The sequence below is a fragment of the Ctenopharyngodon idella genome, chromosome 16 (assembly GCF_019924925.1).
Source record: "Ctenopharyngodon idella isolate HZGC_01 chromosome 16, HZGC01, whole genome shotgun sequence".
NCBI classification, from domain to species: domain Eukaryota; kingdom Metazoa; phylum Chordata; class Actinopteri; order Cypriniformes; family Xenocyprididae; genus Ctenopharyngodon; species Ctenopharyngodon idella.
Genome location: NC_067235.1, coordinates 22,097,094 through 22,118,002, shown reverse-complemented (window position 1 = coordinate 22,118,002; position 20,909 = coordinate 22,097,094). Strand labels below are relative to the sequence as shown.

Sequence of the window (20,909 nt, the reverse complement as noted above, 5' to 3'; positions counted from 1 at the left end):
CTTAAAGGCCTTAAATGCTTGAACCCCGATAAATGCTGCTTGCAGCTTTAATTTATTATTAATATTCTAAACAAAGACAATTATTTTAGAATTCAGAAAAGACACTATACCTACATGTAACATTAATTTGTCACCCATCTGTGTGTATAAAAAACGTTTCATTTTTTTATTGCTTGTTTTATTTCACAATAATGCATAACTGTACTGAATAATGACTGACAGAGAGCTCATGTCATGTCAATTGTTTGCCATTGTTTCTCTGATCCAGTCCAGGTAGTTCTGCACTTTTGTGTAGAAACTTTTAGAGTATTTATTACCACATTTAGAAGAACCCCATGACACAATGCCCCTCACCTCGTAGGGTTGCTCTTTAGATCCATAGCCCAACATGGGGAAGAACAGAGGACTTCCACCATCACCTGCGCAACTATCAACCCTTTTAACATCATCTCCAGCACAGAACATGTTTTCAGTGACAGGCACATTCCCTGGATTACACTTGTCAGGAGGATATTCCTGAACATGCCCATAACGTAAAATTTTACTTAAGCCCCGCTCAAACTTTCCAAAACCCGATATTGTACCCATTGTGCCCTCCATTACAGGTTCATGTGTTTTGTTTGGCAGACACACTGGCCTGATGTTTGGACCGAGTGGCACCCTGGCAGACATTTTGATCAGTGCAATGTCATTTTCAAAGTTGTTTAGTTTTTTACCTTCACCAACTCTAGTATAATTTGGGTGAATTATGATCTTCTCTTTCTCCATAATGACTGCTTTTTTGTCTTTACTATCAATTATTCCCCCTAACCAATTCATGCTGGTGTTTTCATAACTATCTACTAAATGAGCAGCTGTTAGAGCCCAGTAATCACTGATCAGAGACGCACCACCGCTGGAATATGAATCATGTAAGAGCTGCCAGGGAATCTGCCCAGGTCTGGCTGGATTCCCACCAAAGACTCTGGCACCAAAAGAGACCTCTGTATTCATTCCACACACTAAAAATAAATATAAAAAAAGAAATACAATATATATGAAAACATGTTTAATGTAAAATAAAGTTAAATAATAAATAGTACAAACAAGTACAAAATAATATAAAATCTCTCTTTATCTTTTGGCTGGCTTCCCACCAAAGACTTCACTACTATCAAATCTGATTTCTGTGTTCAATCCACACTCTGAGATAACATAAGAAATACACATCAAAGATATTAACACATTTAATCTAATATAATCAGTGTCAAGTTAAATTTCAGAAACATTACCAGGAACACAAGGAGGAATATTGTCTTTGCTGTCATCCGCTGTCCATTTCTGGTCTTCAGCACAGGTGTATCTTACTACAAAAGAGCAAGCAAGAAAGCAAGAAAGAAAGAAAGAAAAAAAATGAGCAAAAATTCAGTATAAGTGGTGGAAAATCGTCAAATCATATGAATGAAAACCAGTTTTGAACAGTATCTGACCATTACGAGTTCCTTCAAATGTGTAGTAAGGCTCATTGCAGTAATACTCAACGACTGAATGATACTCATTGTTTGATCCGTTGATAACCCGAACGCCTCCATTTAGCAGGGGCTTTGGATCTCCACAACCAGTAGATGCAAAGAAAAAAGTAGTAGAGATTAAAAAATAAGCAAGATAATAAACTGAATGTTAGAAACTGAGAATGTTCTGTAATGTCTGTTAAACCAGTGTGTATACGGTTGTGATGTGTGTGCAAAAAAAAGTCCAAAAAAAAAAAAAAACACAGCAAGTGTGACATGTAAAACTTGCTCATCCAGTGTGAAACTATTTTTATATAGCAAAAAAAAAGTACTCTTTGAGAGTGGGTGCACTTGAATTAAATGGATTCACATGAATAAATGAATAAATGTTGATTAGCCTATTATGAGCGTAACCGCTGTACTACAATAAATAGTTCCGGTCTTAGGATTTGACTGGTACAGCCCAACAACAATGGACAGTGTTCACTGTTTTCATATCACTCCGTATGTCTGTGTTTGCCATTCCAGATGTCATGCTGTCAGTCTGTGCATTAATGACTCTTTCTGCAAGTTACATTGTTGCACCAGTAGGTAGCGTTAAGTGACTGTTTTTGGGTCATTCTGTTTGGTGGATTTCATGTCCCCCATCATGAAACAATACTTCATATTGTACATAAAATGTTAACCAACTTTCGCACAGTTTTCATGCATAGATGTACCCCAGTTAACACAAATTCATAATGATTAGTACCTAAGAATAATAATACTAATGAAAAAAAAAACTTAACTTTGAAGCACTTAACAGGCAAATTCTCATGTCCCCAATCATGTTTTCTCAACTTCACTTTGAAATAAAGGTTACAAATATATTTCTAAATTAGCAATTTTGAGTAGCCTATTAGTATATACATTGACTTAAGTATATACTCTTTGACTTAAGATACAATTTGTGATACCTTTTTTTTGTGTAAAACTTAGTTATGTCCCTCAAACTCCAGTCTACCATGTTACAATGGTGTTATTTGGCCTTTAAAATCTTAACCTATGCCCTAAATCACATGACTTGCTAAAAGTGACATAATTTCCTTGGAGGGAAAGCAAAAGTAAAAGTAAGAATCAGTCATAACATTTCTCTCTTTTTCTCAGTTTTAGAAGACTTATCTAATAGCGTAAAACACAACATATCCACCCTTTTTTGTCAATTTATGCTGGACATGAAAATGTTTGTTTATTTTTTTTAAATAGCCTATATTTTATATATCTATTAAAATTCTTCCTGAATGTAAATAATCTACTAGCTCATTGTTCTTTCCTAGCTAATAGTGGGCTTAAAAAGTTCATCCAAAAATGAAAATTATGTCATTAATTACTCAACCTCATGTCGTTCCACACCTGTAAGACCTTTGTTCATCTTCAGAACACAAATTAAAATATTTTTGATAAAATCTGATGGCTCAGTGAAGCCTCCATTGCCAGTAAGATAATTAACACTTCAGATGCCCAGAAAGCTACTAAAAACATATTTAAAACAGTTCATGTGAGTACAGTGGTTCAACCTTAATATTATAAAGGGACGAGAATACTTTTTGTCCGCCAAAAAAACAAAACAAAATAACGACTTTTCAACAATATCTAGTGATGGGCGATTTCAAAACACTGCTTCGAAGCTTTACGAATCTTTTGTTTCGAATCAGTAGATCGGATCACGTATCAAACTGCCAAAGTCACATGAACTATTGAAATTGCGAAACACTTAGGACGTAACGAAGCCTCGTTTACTGAAATCACTGACTTTGGCGCTCCGAACCACTGATTCGAAACAAAAGATTCGTAAAGCTTCATGAAGCCGTGTTTTGAAATCGCCCATCACTAGATATTGTTGAAAAGTCATTATGTTGTTTTTTTGGCGCACAAAAAGTATTCTCATCACTTCATAACATTAAGGTTAAACCACTATACTCACATGAACAGTTTTAAATATGTTTTTAGTAGTTTTCTGGGCATCTGAAAGTGCTAATTATCTTGCTGGCAATAGAGGCCTCACTGAGCCATCGGATTTCATCAAAAATATCTTAATTTGTGTTCCAAAGATGAACAAAGATCTTACAGGTGTGGAACGCCATGAGGGTGTGATATGTGTGCAAAAAAAAAGTCCAAAAAAAAAAAAAAACCACAACCACTTGCCCATCCAGTGTGAAACTATTTTTATATAACAAAAATATAGCAATTTACATTTAAGTACTCTTTGAGAGTGGGTGCACTTGAATTAAATGGATTCATATGAATAAATGAATAAATGTTGATTAGCCTATCTATGAAGCCTCGTTTACTGAAATCACGTGACTTTGGCGCTCCGAACCACTGATTTCATAAAAAATATCTTAATTTGTGTTCCGAAGATGAACGAAGGTCTTACAGGTGTAGAACGACATGAGGGTGAGTAACAAATGACATAATTTTCATTTTTGGGTGAACTAACCCAAAAATGCTGAAAACTTCCACCCTGTTGTTACACACTGCATTGTTAAAATGCCTTGTAACATGGTGGAAAACTTGGTCCTATTTGGTCAGAATTATTAGTCTTAAAAAAAGTATTAAAATTTTTTATTATTATTATTTTTTTTACAAACCTGCTCAGCCCAAAATTCACCAAACTGTAGGAATGTCCCTTTTATGAGTGAGCCACTTAACCGCACTGGCCTAATTTGTGTGCTTGTTTACTCTAGTGGCATGTTTAACCTAAAAGTGTAAATGGAAAGCATTTTGCTTCAGTTCAATCACACAGTAAAAGAGTTGTTCGGTCCAGAGTGTGCAGGTGCTGTGCACTTACACAGTTTATTGTTTATAAATACCGATATGTGTGTATGTGACAAGGTTTACAGGCCTGCCTGGTCGGTGCAAATGTACTTTGTGTTACATGTATGAATTTAAATTTATGAAGAAACATGGATTGGACATGCTTTGTCTTTGCGTTATAAGCCTTCCGCATGCTATTTTTTCAATGGCTTTCAAAAAGTGGTGGGGGCAAAATGGACTTTAGCAAAAAGTAGAGGGGACCCATCCATCCCACCCATAAATTAGGCCTATGCTCAACCGATTTATTCAAAAGCACTGATTCATTCAAGAATGTAATATTCATAATAACTACAGCACTGGTGCTTTATTATAACTCACCAACAGCCTGGTAGGATGCAGTAAATCCCATGTGGGATTTGGAGTTTGAATCATCAGTTAGAAAAATGAGCCGGAGACGGTTACCAGACACCACGATGGGCTTGTCACCAGGGTGAAACCTGTCTGTGGAATTCTGGCCACAAAACTTCCGCAGAACCTTCTTATCAAACACAACCTGAACACAAAATAATCAATTAAAATGCCATCAAACTGTATCTTACTGCTGTTCAAATGATTGTGCAAGCTCAAATGAGCCTAATATTTAAAAAAAAAAAAAAAAAAAAAGATTTTACATTATTTTGAAATGAGGTGACACTTACAATGAGAGAATCATGGTAACAGTTTGGAGAGGGCTCAATGTCCAGGTGATTGAACGTTAGCTGGATCTGATACCCCTGCGGCACCTCCAGGTCCCACTGTTCCAAGGTATCTGCTGGATATGGTTGAGGATACTGTGGAGAAGACACCTCTCCAAACATGGCCGGCTCACATTCACAAACACTCACACATGCCCACAGCAGGCTGAATCAGTGTGGTAGGACAAGGGATACAGACAAAAATCAAAGTAGTTTAATTTCTAAATAATTCTAAAAACACGTTCTGAGATGGTTTAAAACATTACTCTCCATTGACGATTATTAAAAATTATAATGGATGGACAAATTCAGATGAAACATGAAAGAAAAAAAAAGATCTTACCAAATTATAAGAACTTTTCCAGCCATGGCAGACATGCAGATGTCAATAGCACTTTTACTAAAATGAGAGGGTTTTTTTCTCTCCTTAGTTTTTATGTGGCTACAATTGCAATGCCTCTCTATTGACAGAGCAAGGGTCTAACAGTCATGATAAAAGAAACATTTGTTTGATTTGGCTGTGCTACAAAAACAATGACAGCAAAATACATGAGAAAGGGAGAGATGCAAACAACACTTCCCATGATTCACGGGGAAGGGTTAAAGTCTAATTTAGGCCTAACTTGTGGTTTGTTTACAATATGTTGTAACCTTACATTATTTATTTATTTAGTAAATGATCATTAAGAGTTTCATTTTTCAAAAAACTTCCCTAACTCCCTAAAATAAACAAATCGCAAACAAAGTCAAAATAAATGGCAGGACACCCCTACGCTCCTAAAGCATAAACAGAAACTTAATTAAATAACTTCAAACAAAAACAGGAACAGTGGTTCAAGATCTGCCGACGGGAGAAGGAATCCGGAGCTCCTCACGCCAGCAGGCCAACGCCAGAATGAGCTCGCCATCTTCCGAGAGCGCCGCCCTTTTAAACGGAGCAGCCGCAGGCACAGCCAATGACGTTCTGTCTGCAGCAACCAATCCCTGCACAAACATTTAAAGAGCAAAAACTCCACACAAAAAAACAAACAAAAAGAAAGTACACACTTTTGAATTCTATGGTTTTATTAGGACATCATAAAAAATCATCTGGTCTTGGGGCCAGTTGCATAAACTTAGCCGCTATGTTAATTAAGACTGTGTCTTAAGAACTAGTTTGACTAACTAGCAGTTAACAAAAGTTGACTTTTCCAGTTCAAATTTGACCGATCTACCTTTTTGTGTAACTGACTTAAAAAAGTTAGGACCAGTCTTGAAGAAAAAAAAAAATAGATGACTAATTTTCAGTTAGTCATCTAACTAAGCAGTTTATGCAACCAGCCACTGGTCTTTGGCAAGTCTTAAAATTAGGGAAATACAACCTCAGATGAACAACAGCACATGACATATTACACCATGTCATTATTTATTTAACAAAAATACAGCCAAAATGGAGAAGCCACGTGTGACAAACTAAGTACAGTGAATGATATTTGCTTGTAGAACCACCTTTAGCAGCAATAACTTGAAGTAATGATTTTCTATATGACTTTATAATTCTCTCGCATCGTTGTGGAGGAATTTTGGCCCACTCTTCTTTATAACATTCCTTCAGTTCATTGAGGTTTGCTGGCATTTGTTTATGCACGGCTCTCTTAAAGTCCTGCCAGTTGATTTACAGAATGTGTGAGGAAACCAGACCCTCAAATACACACCTTTAGTTTTTCACACAATCGCAGGGGACTTCAGAGAAGCTCTCCACCTCTGATAACTGGATGTTGTCTGCTAAAGTCCCTCTGTACCTTTTCGAGAGAATGTGAGTTTTCAGTTCACAATATACTTCATGTTGTCCCAGATTAGTAAGTAGTAATACCTCTATGAACGTCTGCTCACGCTGGGTCAATGTACCAACTCTACTCCATCCATACTGCCTGAGAAACCTCACCAGCGCCACATTAACTGCGCTGTCTGATGGCACAGTATGGAAGAAGTTTGGAAATCTTCTTTTGTTGGCCAGTGAAGGTGCCGCAAATGACAACTGGGAAACAGAAATAGTTGGCTAATTCATATAAAACACCAACATCTGTCAAGAAAGTCCTTGAGATTACCATTACAAATGCCATGGAAGTGGCAATAATCAATCTGAGTGATTGAATACCTGCACCAACCCTCCAGTGATTGGGCAAGAATGGATGTCACTGACAAACACACCCCTCCAAAGATCATGATGGGTTTAGGGCCATTGAACATGGTGTCAAAAATACTTTGAGTGCTTTACTGTTATCACACTACATGCCGAAAGAGTGCAAGAGTAACAGACAGTCAAGATGATAAGCAAAATGTAGTGTAGGTTTATTTTTTAATACATTTGAACCAGGCAGATTTACCATATACTGAGTGATCAGAGGAAAGGCTAGTGGTATCATGTACAATGCATTTAAGAAGAACACTACAAACATGGATGTGTTTTGTAACATAGTTGGTATCTACCAGCTAACATTTAACCAGCTAACACAATTGTACAACATGCAACTGCGAGCATCTGTCTATAAGGATCATGGCAGATTAGTAGATAGTGTGCGTGCTTTTCATTGTACCTTATCTTAGCTAAGAGCAAAGACTAAATGATTAGCTAACAAATAGAAATACAAAGAAACTTTTAATTGAAGTCAAGTAATGTCTTATGTTTTTAAGCTCATTTTTATCAAGCTTTAGCAACACTGGTAGGGCTGTTTGCAGGACAACAAAAATAATTTATAGACAGACTCCCAACTGTAATAGTAGCAGAAATTAATAATTTCTATATTTATTTATTGTTTAAATGAGCTGATACTGTATAAATGTTTGCTATCTGAAAGAATTTGATTGCCCATGCATGAAAATTCTGTCATCATTTATTTCGGAACCCATTTATTTTCACTGTATGGACAAAAAACACAAAGACATTTTCCAAAATATTTCTGTTAGATATTTATAAATTCAAAAGATAAAGACTTTATAGACAGAAGAAAAAGAAAGAGGCCCTGCTTCTTTAAGCATTTTCTGAAGCCTCATCTGTCACCTGGGAGAACTCTAGCTCTCAACTATCCTGACTGTGGACATCTGCTGCTGTACACTAACTCCTCAGGAAGGACATGACAAATAGATAATTATTTTGTATTTATTAATATTCTAAACACACAAGATTATTTCAGAATTCAGAAGACACTATATACACACATTACATTAATTTGTCACCCATCTGTGTATAAAACTATTATTTTTTAATTCATAATTGGAATTTTTATTTTTATTTTCATTTTTAAAGTTTTAGCAATTTGGTCGTGTTTTTATCATTTTTATTAGTTTAAAAAAAAAAAAATTCTATAGGTTTTGCTCATTTTTATTTGTTTTAGTTATTTTAGTTAGTACATCAAGTTAAACAAAAAATATATATATATTTGATTTTATTTCAGTTAATGATTATTTTAATTAAAATTTTTATTGTTTTAGTTTTATTTCACAATAATGGATAACTATACTAAATAATGACTGACAGAGAGCTCATGTCATGTCAATTGTTTGCCATAGTTTCTCTGATCCAGTCCAGGTAGTTCTGCACATTTGTGTAGAAACTTTTTGAGTATTCTTTACCACATCCAGGAGGACCCCATGACACAATCCCCCTCAACTCATAAGGCTGCTCTTTAGATCCATAGCCCAACATGGGAAAGAACAGAGGACCTCCAGCATCACCTGCGCAACTATCAACACTTTTAACATCATCTCCAGCACAGAACATGTTTTCAGTGACAGGCAGATTCAATGAAGCACACTTATCAACAGGATATTCCTGAACATGCCCATAACGTAAAATTTTACTTAAGCCCCGGTCAAACCTTCCAAAACCTGATATTGTACCCATTGTGCCCTCCATTACAGGTTCATGTGTTTTGTTTGGCAGACACACTGGCCTGATGTTTGGACTGAGTGGCACCCTAGCAGACATTTTGATCAGTGCAATGTCATTATCAAAGTTAGTTGGAGAACCACCTTGACCAACCCTCCGATATTTTGGGTGAATTATGATCTTCTCAGCCTCCATAGTGACTGGGTTTTTGTCTTGACCATCAATTATTCCCCCTAACCAATTCATGGTAGTTTTTTCATATCCATCTACTAAATGAGCAGCTGTTAGAGCCCAGTAATCACTGATCAGAGATGCACTACCTCTGGGAGATGATCTATGTAAGAGCTGCCAGGGAATCTGCCCAGGTCTGGCTGGATTCCCACCAAAGACTCTGCCACCAAAAGAGACCTCTGTATTCATTCCACACACTAAAAATATATAAAAAGAAACAAATATATGAAAATATGTATAATGAAAAATAACAATGGTGCAAATGCACAAGTACAAAATAATATAAAATCTCTATCTGTCTGTCTGTCTGTCTGTCAAGCCATTATTACCAAGATAACAAGGAGGAATAACATCATTGTTGTTGTCTCCTGTCCATTTCCGGTCTTCTGCACACCTGTATCTTACTACACAGGAGAAAGAAAGAAAGTAAATGAGTTTAAAAAGTCAGGATTCATCAGTCACAAAAATAAATAGGGTTTTGTACAGTATCTGACCTTTAGGAGTATCCTTAAAGCTGTAGTAAGGCTCATTGCAATTGTACTCTATGACAGAGAGATATTCATTGTTTTCTCCACTGATAAACTGAATGGCTCCATTTAGCAGCGGCTTTGGATCTCCACAGTCAATAACTACAATGATACATAGGAACAAAATGATGAATAGATGAAATAAAGCAAAATGCTAAATCAGGTGATGTGTATTTACTCACTCTTGCACTCTGGCAGTGTCAAATGCCATTGTCCATTACTCTGACACACGGACTTAAAACTTGCAATCTCTTTCTCTCCCTTACAGAATGCAAAGGAAAAGAAAAGCAATAAGTTTCTACAAGTTTAAAATAAGTTTTTTGCCCACCAAGGCAGCATTTATTTGATCAAAATTACAGTAAAAACTAAAATATTGTGAAATATTTTTACAATTTAAAATAACTTTTCTCTTTTAATATATTTTAGAAGGTAATTTTATTTAAATTGTAATTTATTCCTATGTTTTTGTTCACAAAAACAGAATGTCTCACATGTCAAGTTTATTAATACACATTTGTGTAATTCTGAGAATGTTGAGTTGCTGGGTTCAAATGAAAAAAAAAAAAATAATTAAAATAGTTTTACTGTGAGCATGATTTTTAATCTCACCATCATGATCTTGTATCCTGGGTTACAGCGCACATGAATGTAGTCTCTGTACAAGTACTGGGTAAAATGTGGTGTGACTACTCCATTTCTGATACTGCCCGGATGTGGACACTCCACCCCTTTAAAAGAGATGTGAGGACATCAGACTAATAAACATTACCATAGATATTTGAAGATTTATAGTGATTTGTCAGTGTTCTGACATCCATATGGAAAAACAGTCAATAAATATACAGTATATTTTTCTCTCTCTCACTCTGTGTGGTGTAATGTAAGCTCCACCCCTGGCTCTGCCCGTATCTGTCGGTGTGATACTCCAGCTGGACGGAGTGAGTGCCCGTGTCGAGGACGCCAGGGCTTTTTCTTCCGCAGTACTTCTGGGAATCTTTTCCTAGGACAGACACCTGAGAAAAAATGAAAAGATGTAATTGTATTCATGTGAAGATAAACAAACATTTATAGCAAAACATACTTGCAGCCAGTGGAAGAGGCAGGTTTTTCCTTGATTGTAGAACTGCTCTATGTGGAAGGTCTGGCTAAAGTTGAGAGTGATAATGAAGCCTGGCTCCACAGAGATGCTGTAGACACAGTCCAGATCATGCGGGGACATGTCTGGGTAACCAGGGCTGGAGATAGTCCCCTCTAGTTCACTGTGCACCCCACCTCCACAGTCCACTAGCACAGGGACGAAACACACACCACTTGCTATAGGTTATGATTTTTTTCAGCTAGATGTAAAGTTAGACTATGATTTATATCAGTGTTATTTTAGTATGATTTATATGTTATGCTAGTTTTTATTCATATTTTGTTTTATTTCATATTTCAGCCTTTGACATAATTTCCAAGACAGGGCAGGATATATCAAGAAGCTCCTCCCCTTTTTTCAAAATAGCCAATAGCGTTTTGCCTAGATCACAACTCGGCCAGAGCCGTTGAGCTCGTAAAACCCTATTTTCCTCATAATCTCTAATCGTTTCTCCTCCATATTGTTTTAAAATATAGCAATGTTGGTTGCACTTTATTTCACATTACGTGCACTTACATGTACTTACCATGTACTTACCTAAGAAAGTACTGGGTATTATAAGGTAACTACATGGGTTAAGGTTAGGTTTAGGGGTAGGTTCAGGGTTAGTACCTAGTTATTACCCAGTTATTGCAATTACGAAAATAAGTACATAGTATGTACATGGGGAACAGGACTGTAAAATAAAGTGCTGCCGCATTGTTTGTAGAAATCAAATGTGTCAGAACGTTTTGTGGTCTGTGCCGACTCACGCATATGATCCGCTCTGTGCTCTCTGTCTCTGGAACCGGAGCAGACTGTGCTAAGACAGCTACACAACACACTGAACGATTGGTGAGTCATGACAGGCATATATCGCGTTAACTGAACTGCACGCGAGATCTTGTACCAAAACGAACATGGATGTAAACAAACAGCTGGCACTATTTATCTGCAGTTCCATTTGTGCAGAAAACCCCCCTGAAAAAAACAGGAAAAAACACGCAGGATATGGGTGAGGTCCTGGACTTTGTATTCTACACAGAGAATTGGAGGTGAGTAAACTTAAATTAAGCTATTTTTATGATTGTCGATGTCATCAGTCGCAAATATTAAATTTGCTGGCTCTCACTTGGCGTGTTTGGGCATGATAAGTCCTAAGTATCAAATTACATTTATAATCGGCCTTACAGTCGTTAAGTGTGTCCCCGGCTTAACGTGAAAAAACGGACTTCATTTGCGTCAATGGAAAGCATATTTACACTGTCTGAATCGTTCCCTATCCTCTATATAGTGCACTATGCGCCATTCACCATAGAAACTAGTAAATATGTGAACAATGACCGATTTCAGCCGAGGCTTCAGCGTCTGTTTAGTGTAGGAGGGGCGGGACTTCAGATTCTAGAGAGCATTTGATTGGACAGAAGATTTGATGAGAAGACTGTAAGTTTTGAATGCTTATATCTCAAATTTTGTCATTGTTTTGGAACACGCCAGCTTATTCATAACCTTAAGGCTAACTTCATACTAAAAAAAAAAAATCATAAATTCATACTAAAAGCTAAAAAGCTTACATTCTGATTTCACGGTGTCAGGGAATGAACACAGACAGAGGATCCAAGTGCAAGAATAACAATATTTATTGACAGGAAAATGCTGTACAATAACTTCACTCCAAGGGTCAGTCGAGGCAGAGGCTGTGGCGTGCAGAGTGGCGAGGCACTGGGTGGCGCAGGGCTACAGCGGGTATCAGAGAACAAGGATAATCCAACCCAGAAAACAGGGCACACGACGAAAGTCCAGAATCCAAAAACCAGGAAGAAACACACAGAGAACACGACACCGGGAACAGCCTGCAACGAACTGACAAAGACACATAAAGACAAGCACAATATATAACAACCACTAACAAGACACGGCTGGCAACAGATCGCAATCAGACCATAATGGGTGACGCCCACACAATCATTCACTCACACCCAACACACACACACACACACACACACACACACACACACCCACAACAACACACGAGGGTGAGTAAGTGAATCCATGAACCGTGACAGTACCCCCTCTCCTATGAGCGCCTCCTGGCGCTCCCAGGAGAGCCTACCTGTTGATAGTAATCATCAATAAGAGAGTGATCCAGGATGTCCCTGGCAGGAACCCAACTCCTCTCCTCCGGACCGTAACCCTCCCAGTCCACCAAGTACTGGAATCCGCGTCCCCTTCGCCTAGCGTCCAAAATACGACGAACCGAATAAACGGGTTCCCCATCTACGAGACGCGGCGGGGGGGGAACCGGAACCGGCGGATTAATGTTAGCATGAAAAACAGGTTTGATTTTAGATACGTGGAATACGGGGTGAATTCTACGGTACGCTGGGGGGAATTTGAGGCGGACTGTCACCGGACTAAGAATCTTGGTGACAGTAAACGGGCCAATGAATTTAGGTGCCAACTTATTACATACGGAGCGGAGCGGAATGTTCCTGGAAGAAAGCCACACTTTTTGTCCGACGACGTATACGGGAGGCTTCAGCCGGTGGCGATCGGCCTGGGCCTTGGTGCGCGCTCCCACCTGAATAAGAGTCTCTCGGGCTCTTCTCCACGTGTGACGACACCTCTGGACGAAGGCGTGAGCGGAGGGGACCGCGACTTCGGATTCCAGACTAGGAAAGATAGGTGGCTGGTAACCTAGACTACACTGGAAAGGCGACAGGCCCGTAGCCGACACTGGTAACGAGTTGTGCGCGTACTCCACCCAAGGAAGCTGCTGACTCCAGGATGAAGGATTCTGAGCTACCCGACATCGCAACGTTCTCCCCAAATCCTGGTTGGCTCTCTCAGCTTGCCCGTTACTCTGGGGATGGAACCCAGATGACAAACTAACAGTCGCTCCCAGTAATCTGCAAAACTCCTTCCAGAATCTGGAGGTAAACTGGGATCCCCTGTCAGAAACCACGTCTACCGGGAGGCCATGAATACGAAAGACGTGATTAATGACAGTAACCGCTGTCTCCTTGGCAGAGGGTAATTTGGGCAAGGGGATGAAATGTGCCGCCTTCGAGAACCGGTCCACTACGGTCAAAATCACCGTATTGCCCTGTGAAGGAGGGAGGCCTGTTACGAAATCTAGCGCTATGTGGGACCAGGGTCTTGAAGGGACAGACAGCGGTTGAAGAAGCCCATCTGGGGAACGATTAGAAATCTTACCACGAGCGCAGACAGAGCAAGCCAAAACAAAATTGCGAACATCGCGAGCCATGCAGGGCCACCAGAATCGTTGCTTAACCAAAAACATGGTACGACTAACCCCTGGATGACAAGCCAGATTGGAATCATGGCCCCATCGGATAACGTCTGGACGTAACCTCTCTGGTACAAATAATCGACTCGGTGGGCACCCGGGCGGAGGCGTTACCCCTTCTAAGGCCGTGTGGACCTTCGACTCGACCTCCCATGTGAGTGAAGAGACAATGAGTCTCTCAGGTAAAATACACTCGGGAGTGGACGGGCGCTCGGAACGATCAAAAATACGAGATAAAGCATCGGGCTTGATGTTCTTAGACCCGGGACGATATGATAGAGAAAAATCGAAACGACCGAAAAACAGAGCCCACCGAGCCTGCCTAGAGTTTAGTCTTTTAGCGGATCTGATGTATTCTAAATTCTTATGATCGGTCCAGACGATGAAAGGTACCCCCGACCCCTCCAACCAGTGACGCCATTCTTCCAAAGCTAATTTGACCGCCAGCAGCTCCCTGTTACCAATGTCGTAATTCCGTTCGGCGGCGGATAAGCGATGAGAAAAAAACGCGCAAGGATGCATCTTATCGTCCGTGGCGGCGCGCTGGGAAAGAACTGCCCCTACCCCCACCTCTGAAGCATCAACCTCCACCACAAACTGACGTGAAGGATCAGGGGCGACAAGAATGGGAGCCGAAACAAAGCGGCTCTTCAGATTGGAAAATGCAGCCTCAGCTGTATTAGACCACCTGAACGCCGTTGCGGTGGAGGTTAAGGCGGTCAGAGGAGCGGCTAGTTGGCTGAAGTTGCGAATAAAACGCCGGTAAAAATTGGCGAATCCCAAAAACCTCTGCAGGGCCTTACGGGAATCTGGGATTGGCCAATCCACCACAGCCTTAACCTTGTCAGGATCCATGCGCACCCCCTCAGACGACACGATATACCCTAAAAATGGAACTGACTGTGCATGAAAAACGCACTTCTCCGCCTTGACAAAAAGCCCATTCTCTAGCAGCCTCTGGAGCACTCGTCTGACGTGTTGCACATGTTCCTGGAGAGAAGAAGAAAATATCAATATGTCGTCTTCCACTCATCCCCCTCCCTAATGCGAACCAAATGATAAGCGTTGCGCAGGTCCAATTTCGTGAAAAGAGACGCGCCCTGCAGCCGTTCAAAGGCAGAAGACATCAACGGCAAAGGATAAGTATTCTTTACCGTGATGTTGTTCAGTCCTCTGTAATCAATGCACGGCCGCAGCGACCCGTCCTTCTTACCCACGAAAAAAAAACCCGCCCCCGCGGGAGACGAGGAAGGGCGGATGATCCCAGCTGCCAGAGAATCAGAAATGTATTTCTCCATGACCTCCCTTTCCGGATTAGAAAGTGAATATAACTTGCCTTTAGGCGGAGAAGACCCTGGTACTAAGTCTATGGCACAGTCGTAGGGACGATGCGGAGGAAGAGAAGCAGCCCGGGACTTACTGAACACTTCCTTCAGGTCAAGGTACTCCTCTGGCACGTTTGACAGATTCACCGACGACTCCTGTAACACAGAACGAGACACAGAAGAACAGGCAGACAACAAACAAGACGCATGACACTGGTTGCTCCATTCTGCCACGGACCCCTGACCCCACTCGATCCTGGGCTTGTGTTTGAGCAACCACGGATGACCCAAGACGACCGGATGAGTAGTAGATCTAGAAATAAAAAATGGCAACTGTTCAGTGTGGTTACCGGAAGTGATGACGGTTAAGGGCTCCGTGGCGTGTGTGATGGTGGGTAGCTTCTGTCCATTAAGGGCGATGACAGTTATGGCATGTTCCAAAGGGTGAATGGGTATGTGCAAACGCGTGACCAGATCATAGTCCATGATGCTGCCCTCCGCCCCCGAGTCGACCAGAGCCTGGCAGGTGTGATGCCCCGATACCCACTGTAGTCTCACCGGGAGGAGTGTCGCAGATGAGGATTTATCCAAGGAAAGACCACCCGACAATAACCTCGGTACTACTGTCGGGCTCTGCCTTTTACGGGACACTCCCTAAGAAAATGCCCCGCCCCTCCACAGTACAAACACAGTCCCATCTCTCTCCGGTGTAATCTCTCCTCCCGGGAGAGCCGAGCTCTACCCACCTGCATGGGTTCAGGATCGAACGGGGGACCGACCGTGTTAACTCCGCTGGCACCGCTCTCCTCCATTTCCTCGAAGCGCGCTACGGGCCTCTTACGCGCCGCGCGTTCTTGCAAGCGAGCGTCCACCCGCAGCGCGAGCTCAATGAGACCGTCGAGACTGGTGGGTAGATCCAGCTGGTAAATCTCCTGCTGAACACGGTCGGCCAACCCATGCAGGAACATATCCCACTGCGCCTCCTCGTTCCACTTGCATTCCGCTGCCAGGGTGCGGAATTTGATGGCGTAATCAGACACTGGTTGGATTCCCTGCCGCAGATCCGCGAGTTTGCGCGCGGCCTCCCGTCCCGCCACCGAACGGTCGAAGACCCGTCTCATCTCCTGCGACAGGGTGTGGAATGAGGAGCAGCACTGATGTTTGTTCTCCCACACCGCTGTTTCCCACAACGCTGCGCGTCCCGTCAGAAGCGTCATGACCAACGCGACTTTAGATTCCTCAGAAGAAAACGTGTTAGGTTGCAAAGAGAAATAAATAGAGCACTTCGTTAGAAAGGCTCTACAAACATCTGGTTCTCCAGCATACCTCTCTGGTGCAGGAATACGCGGCTCTTGTTGACTGCTGACGTTGGCGGATGGGTGGGGAACAGACGGTGGAGCTGGCGCAGTGGGAGATGAAAGATGTTGAACCTGGGTAGATAACTCAGCCACCTGCGCCACCAACGCCTGAACGGCACGAGCAGTGGCCACCACTTGCTCGTCCTGATGATCCATCCGTTGAGCACTCCTGCTCAAATACTCCTGAAGATCCGACGACCTTGCTGGATCCATAAGTGGTCAGTTCGTTCTGTCAGGGAATGAACACAGACAGAGGATCCAAGTGCAAGAATAACAATATTTATTGACAGGAAAATGCTGTACAATAACTTCACTCCAAGGGTCAGTCGAGGCAGAGGCTGTGGCGTGCAGAGTGGCGAGGCACTGGGTGGCGCAGGGCTACAGCGGGTATCAGAGAACAAGGATAATCCAACCCAGAAAACAGGGCACACGACGAAAGTCCAGAATCCAAAAACCAGGAAGAAACACACAGAGAACACGACACCGGGAACAGCCTGCAACGAACTGACAAAGACACATAAAGACAAGCACAATATATAACAACCACTAACAAGACACGGCTGGCAACAGATCGCAATCAGACCATAATGGGTGACGCCCACACAATCATTCACTCACACCCAACACACACACACACACACACACACACACACACACACCCACAACAACACACGAGGGTGAGTAAGTGAATCCATGAACCGTGACACACGGAGACAAGTTCCTCATTTGCTTTCATTCCTTGTCTGGCATTGTTTGTGCTTACACTATTTCGTGTGCTTTCTCTTTGATTTTACTTTATTTAATAAACAACACTTTTACTCTTCTTCTTCATCAAACAATACGCGTTATAACTATTACTATTTACATTAATTAGTTTTTTTTCAGTTTAGCTTTATAGACAACATTACTAATTTTTTCATCACATATTTATATTTTATTTTCTCTTTATTTCATATAGTTTTTTATATTCCAGCTTTATTTCAATTAACAATAAATTTCAATTACATTAATCATCTGACTATATTGTTTTTATTATGCTATTATTTTGATGACTACACATTAGAATGCAATAATTAAATGCACAAAGATATATATTAAATTTGTAAATAAATCAGAATTTAGACACAAACAATTTTAAAAAAAAAATCACAATTGAAAAATTTCATAGCATTCAAAAAAAAGTAGGCTGACGCCTTTTAGAAAACTAAAAATGACCAACAACCTCCAACAAACAGCATGCTGAAAATGTAAACATCATGGCACCTGGACTGTTATTAATGAACACACTTACAGGCACAGGTGCGATGGTCAGAACTTAGCATGTAACCATGGTGACACGCACAGATGTAGGAGCCAAGCGTGTTGAGGCATATCTGTGAACATGGTGGACCTTTTTCCACACTGATAGAGGAACACTCATCTATGTCTAAGGGAACAGGTATATAAGGATATCAAGCATTAAAAGATTTACTACACAAAAAATTGTGCAATAGCACTGAAAGTGTAGCATATTTAATCCCCCTGTGGTGAAAATCCAGTTTTTAATGATATTTATATATCTATGTGGTATTTTTAATATGCTTTAAGACAAACCATATGCAAATTCATAAGTCAACACCATTGCTGAGTATTTTCTCTTTAAAACTGCAGTGATCTAAAGACAGTTTCAAAAATGCGGTTTGAAATAGCTGGTGATTCTGATGTCACAAACTACCTTGTAACCAATCACGTCAACGTGCCGGCAGGGTTTAGCATATCATTAACTATGACCACTCTGAAGCAGTGGAGTCTCAAGAGAAGCCAGGTTATCCCGCCATATTTTTCTGTTGATATGAAAAATCTGGTAGATTTAGCAATATAGCGGGTGTGTTATGATGATATGATGAACTATATGCCTTTCTCCACTGACGTTCTGAGTTCAAAGCGTTTCTAAGGATACTGATATTTAGAAGGCAGCTGTCTGATTCTGAGATCGCAAATGGGAACATGGTTTGTAGCAACACATTATTAGCAGCTGTTTGATAACATAGTCAAGCAAAAAGCTAATCATATTAATTACCGTTATGTGTCCGACGTTGTAAAAAGTGATACCATTGTGCAGCATTTACCTCAGTAAGTTGACCGAGTGGATCTCTGAGCTCGTGCGAGTGAGTGGAGGCGGGGCTAATTAGCATATTCATAGATCCCACATGATAAATAAAGCAAGGGTGTAGAGTTACAATCAAGCTATTTTAAGGCATGGAGAAATCACAGGAAAAAACTTTTAAATCATTTTGGTGATCAAAGATGAGTTTTAAGAAATAAAATGATTGACTACAGGGAAACTTTAAATATTGTAACATCACACGACTTGAGCAACGGTGCTGTTGTTCTGATGTTGTTTCAGCATATTGCTTTTATTAACAGTTCAATAAACAAGAAATAAATATTGAGCAACATACACATTATTGCCAGTGATTTTGTCTATTTTTGTTGCGTCAACAAAAATAGTTCCAAAGAAAGCCAAAGCCAATGCAAAAGCTTGGGGACATGGAATGGTTGATTCCATCCATGCAAATTTTCTTATTGGATATTTTTTGTATTTTTGTAATTGTTATTTGTTATGGACGCTGTTGGACTGCTGCACTATGGGAACACAGTTTAGCCAATTAAATTTGAGGACCAGAACGAATTGTTGTCTATAAGAGGAATTTTCTACATTCTCATAGAACATGATTAGAAGAAAACATACATACTACAACACTGAATTGTTTGTAATATGCTTCAAACATGTATATAACTCACCAACAGCCTGGTAAAATGCAGTGAATCCCAAGTGTGACTCATGATTTGAGTCGTCCGTTAGAAAAACCAGCTGGAGACGGTTACCAGGAGCCAAAATGGGCTTTTCACCTGGGTGAAACCTGTAGGTGGAATTCTGACCACAGAACTTCCCCAGAACCATCTCATCAGACACAACCTGAACATAAAAGAATCACATGTGTTGAGGTATTAGAAACTATATGTCCTGCTAAATAAATGTCTTACTAAAGCAAAATGACAGCGATTACAATGACATGACTTTCAAACCTAATTCACATCTAGTGCATAGAGTATGACTTTCTTTCATTCAGTCATTCCCCCATAACACAAGATCCAACACCTAAGTTGAAGCATCACTAACCGAGACAGAATCGTAGTAACAGTTTGGAGAGGGCTCAATGTCCAAGTGATTGAATGTTAGCTGGATCTGGTAGCCTTGAGGCACTTCCAAGTCCCATTGTTCTTCAAAATTCGCTGGATATGGTTGAGGATACTGTGGAGAAGACACCTCTCCAAACATTGCCGACTCACATTCACACACACTCACACATGCCCACAGCAGGCTGAATCAGTGTGGTAGAATAGGGATACAGACAGAGATCAAATTAGATTAATCTTTAAGTAATTTTATACACATGTTCTTAGATGGTTAAAAACATTTTTCTCCATTGATGAAACATTAAATAACTTACCAAATTATTATAACTTTTCCAGCCATGACAGACATGGAGATGTCAATAGCAATAGCAAAATTATACAGCAGTTTTTCTCTCCGTAGTTTTTATGACTACAATTGTAATGCCTCTCTAGTGACAGAGCAAGGGTCTAACAGTCATGATAAAAGAAACAGTTGTTTGATTTGGCTGTACTACAAAAACAATGACAGCAAAATACAAGAGAAAGAGAGTTAAAGTCTGTTGACATGTTTTTATGCTGCACTACCATGGTGTAGGCCTAAAATGTGGTTTGTTTGCAATATGTTGTCTCCTCACATTAATTTTCTTTTGTAAATGGTCATTAAGAGGTTCATTTTTCAAAAATGCCTACAAGAGACAATTCAATAACTGCATATTATATATTTTAAGGTGGTGGAGCTATAAGATCCTAGTTTCAGTAGGTAATTGCATTTAATATAAATAAAAAAAGTTTATCTGACATGTATTTATATAAGATTCACTTGCATTTCTTTCATTGTCCATGATCACATTTAACTTTGATGGTTCAGGAGGAATATCTGAGCTCCTCTTTGAGGATGATTGCATAACCAGTTTAGACTTCACATCAAACATTATTTTACTTTTACCCAGCAGAGGGAGATAAAGTTATAAAATAATCATCTTTGCTCATTTAT

The 20,909-nt window shown here is 40.2% G+C and overlaps 2 protein-coding genes across 6 annotated transcripts; both read right to left on the bottom strand.

Annotated features, from left to right (window-relative positions):
- Positions 1-141: 141 nt before the first annotated feature.
- LOC127497062 (calcium-dependent serine proteinase-like) lies at positions 142-6,268 on the bottom strand. Of its 3 annotated transcripts, none has more exons than XM_051865207.1 (6): positions 5,364-6,268; positions 4,985-5,186; positions 4,665-4,839; positions 1,470-1,589; positions 1,272-1,346; positions 142-1,001 (listed from the first exon to the last, which is right to left on the bottom strand). In XM_051865207.1, the coding sequence occupies exons 1-6, from the start codon at positions 5,396-5,398 to the stop codon at positions 238-240; spliced, it is 1,371 nt and encodes a 456-aa protein (XP_051721167.1). In that variant the 5' UTR covers positions 5,399-6,268; the 3' UTR covers positions 142-237. The 3 variants fall into 3 exon arrangements, with proteins under 3 accessions (XP_051721167.1, XP_051721166.1, XP_051721168.1); XM_051865206.1 differs by having other exon boundaries at positions 1,470-1,600; positions 4,667-4,839; positions 5,364-5,973; XM_051865208.1 differs by lacking the exon at positions 142-1,001 and having other exon boundaries at positions 1,034-1,346; positions 1,470-1,600; positions 4,667-4,839.
- Positions 6,269-6,404: 136 nt separating this feature from the next.
- LOC127497057 (complement C1r-B subcomponent-like) lies at positions 6,405-20,585 on the bottom strand. Of its 3 annotated transcripts, XR_007925442.1 has the most exons (13): positions 20,251-20,585; positions 19,920-20,121; positions 19,541-19,715; positions 18,048-18,182; positions 10,728-10,930; positions 10,512-10,659; positions 10,256-10,374; positions 9,829-9,907; positions 9,614-9,748; positions 9,449-9,523; positions 9,209-9,316; positions 6,873-7,037; positions 6,405-6,801 (listed from the first exon to the last, which is right to left on the bottom strand). XR_007925442.1 is itself a non-coding variant. In XM_051865200.1 (12 exons), the coding sequence occupies exons 1-12, from the start codon at positions 20,283-20,285 to the stop codon at positions 6,955-6,957; spliced, it is 1,497 nt and encodes a 498-aa protein (XP_051721160.1). In that variant the 5' UTR covers positions 20,286-20,585; the 3' UTR covers positions 6,405-6,954. The 3 variants fall into 3 exon arrangements, 2 of the variants coding, with proteins under 2 accessions (XP_051721160.1, XP_051721159.1); XM_051865200.1 differs by having other exon boundaries at positions 6,405-7,037; XM_051865199.1 differs by lacking the exons at positions 6,405-6,801; positions 6,873-7,037 and having other exon boundaries at positions 7,331-9,316.
- Positions 20,586-20,909: the final 324 nt, after the last annotated feature.

Excerpts from the sequence above, each read along its gene's own strand:
- LOC127497062 (XM_051865206.1), bottom strand. The coding sequence starts at position 5,398 with ATGTCTGCCATGGCTGGAAAAGTTCTTATAATTTG. Across the intron at positions 1,601-4,666 it reads ACTGCATCCTACCAGGCTGT|TGGTTGTGGAGATCCAAAGC; the intron begins TGGTGAGTTATA and ends CTTTGCATCTAC. Across the intron at positions 1,347-1,469 it reads ATTTGAAGGAACTCGTAATG|TAAGATACACCTGTGCTGAA; the intron begins GTCAGATACTGT and ends GCTCTTTTGTAG.
- LOC127497057 (XM_051865199.1), bottom strand. The coding sequence starts at position 20,285 with ATGTCTGTCATGGCTGGAAAAGTTATAATAATTTG. Across the intron at positions 18,183-19,540 it reads TGCATTTTACCAGGCTGTTG|ACATAGATGAGTGTTCCTCT; the intron begins GTGAGTTATATA and ends CTGTTCCCTTAG. Across the intron at positions 9,524-9,613 it reads CTTTAAGGATACTCCTAAAG|TAAGATACAGGTGTGCAGAA; the intron begins GTCAGATACTGT and ends TCTCCTGTGTAG.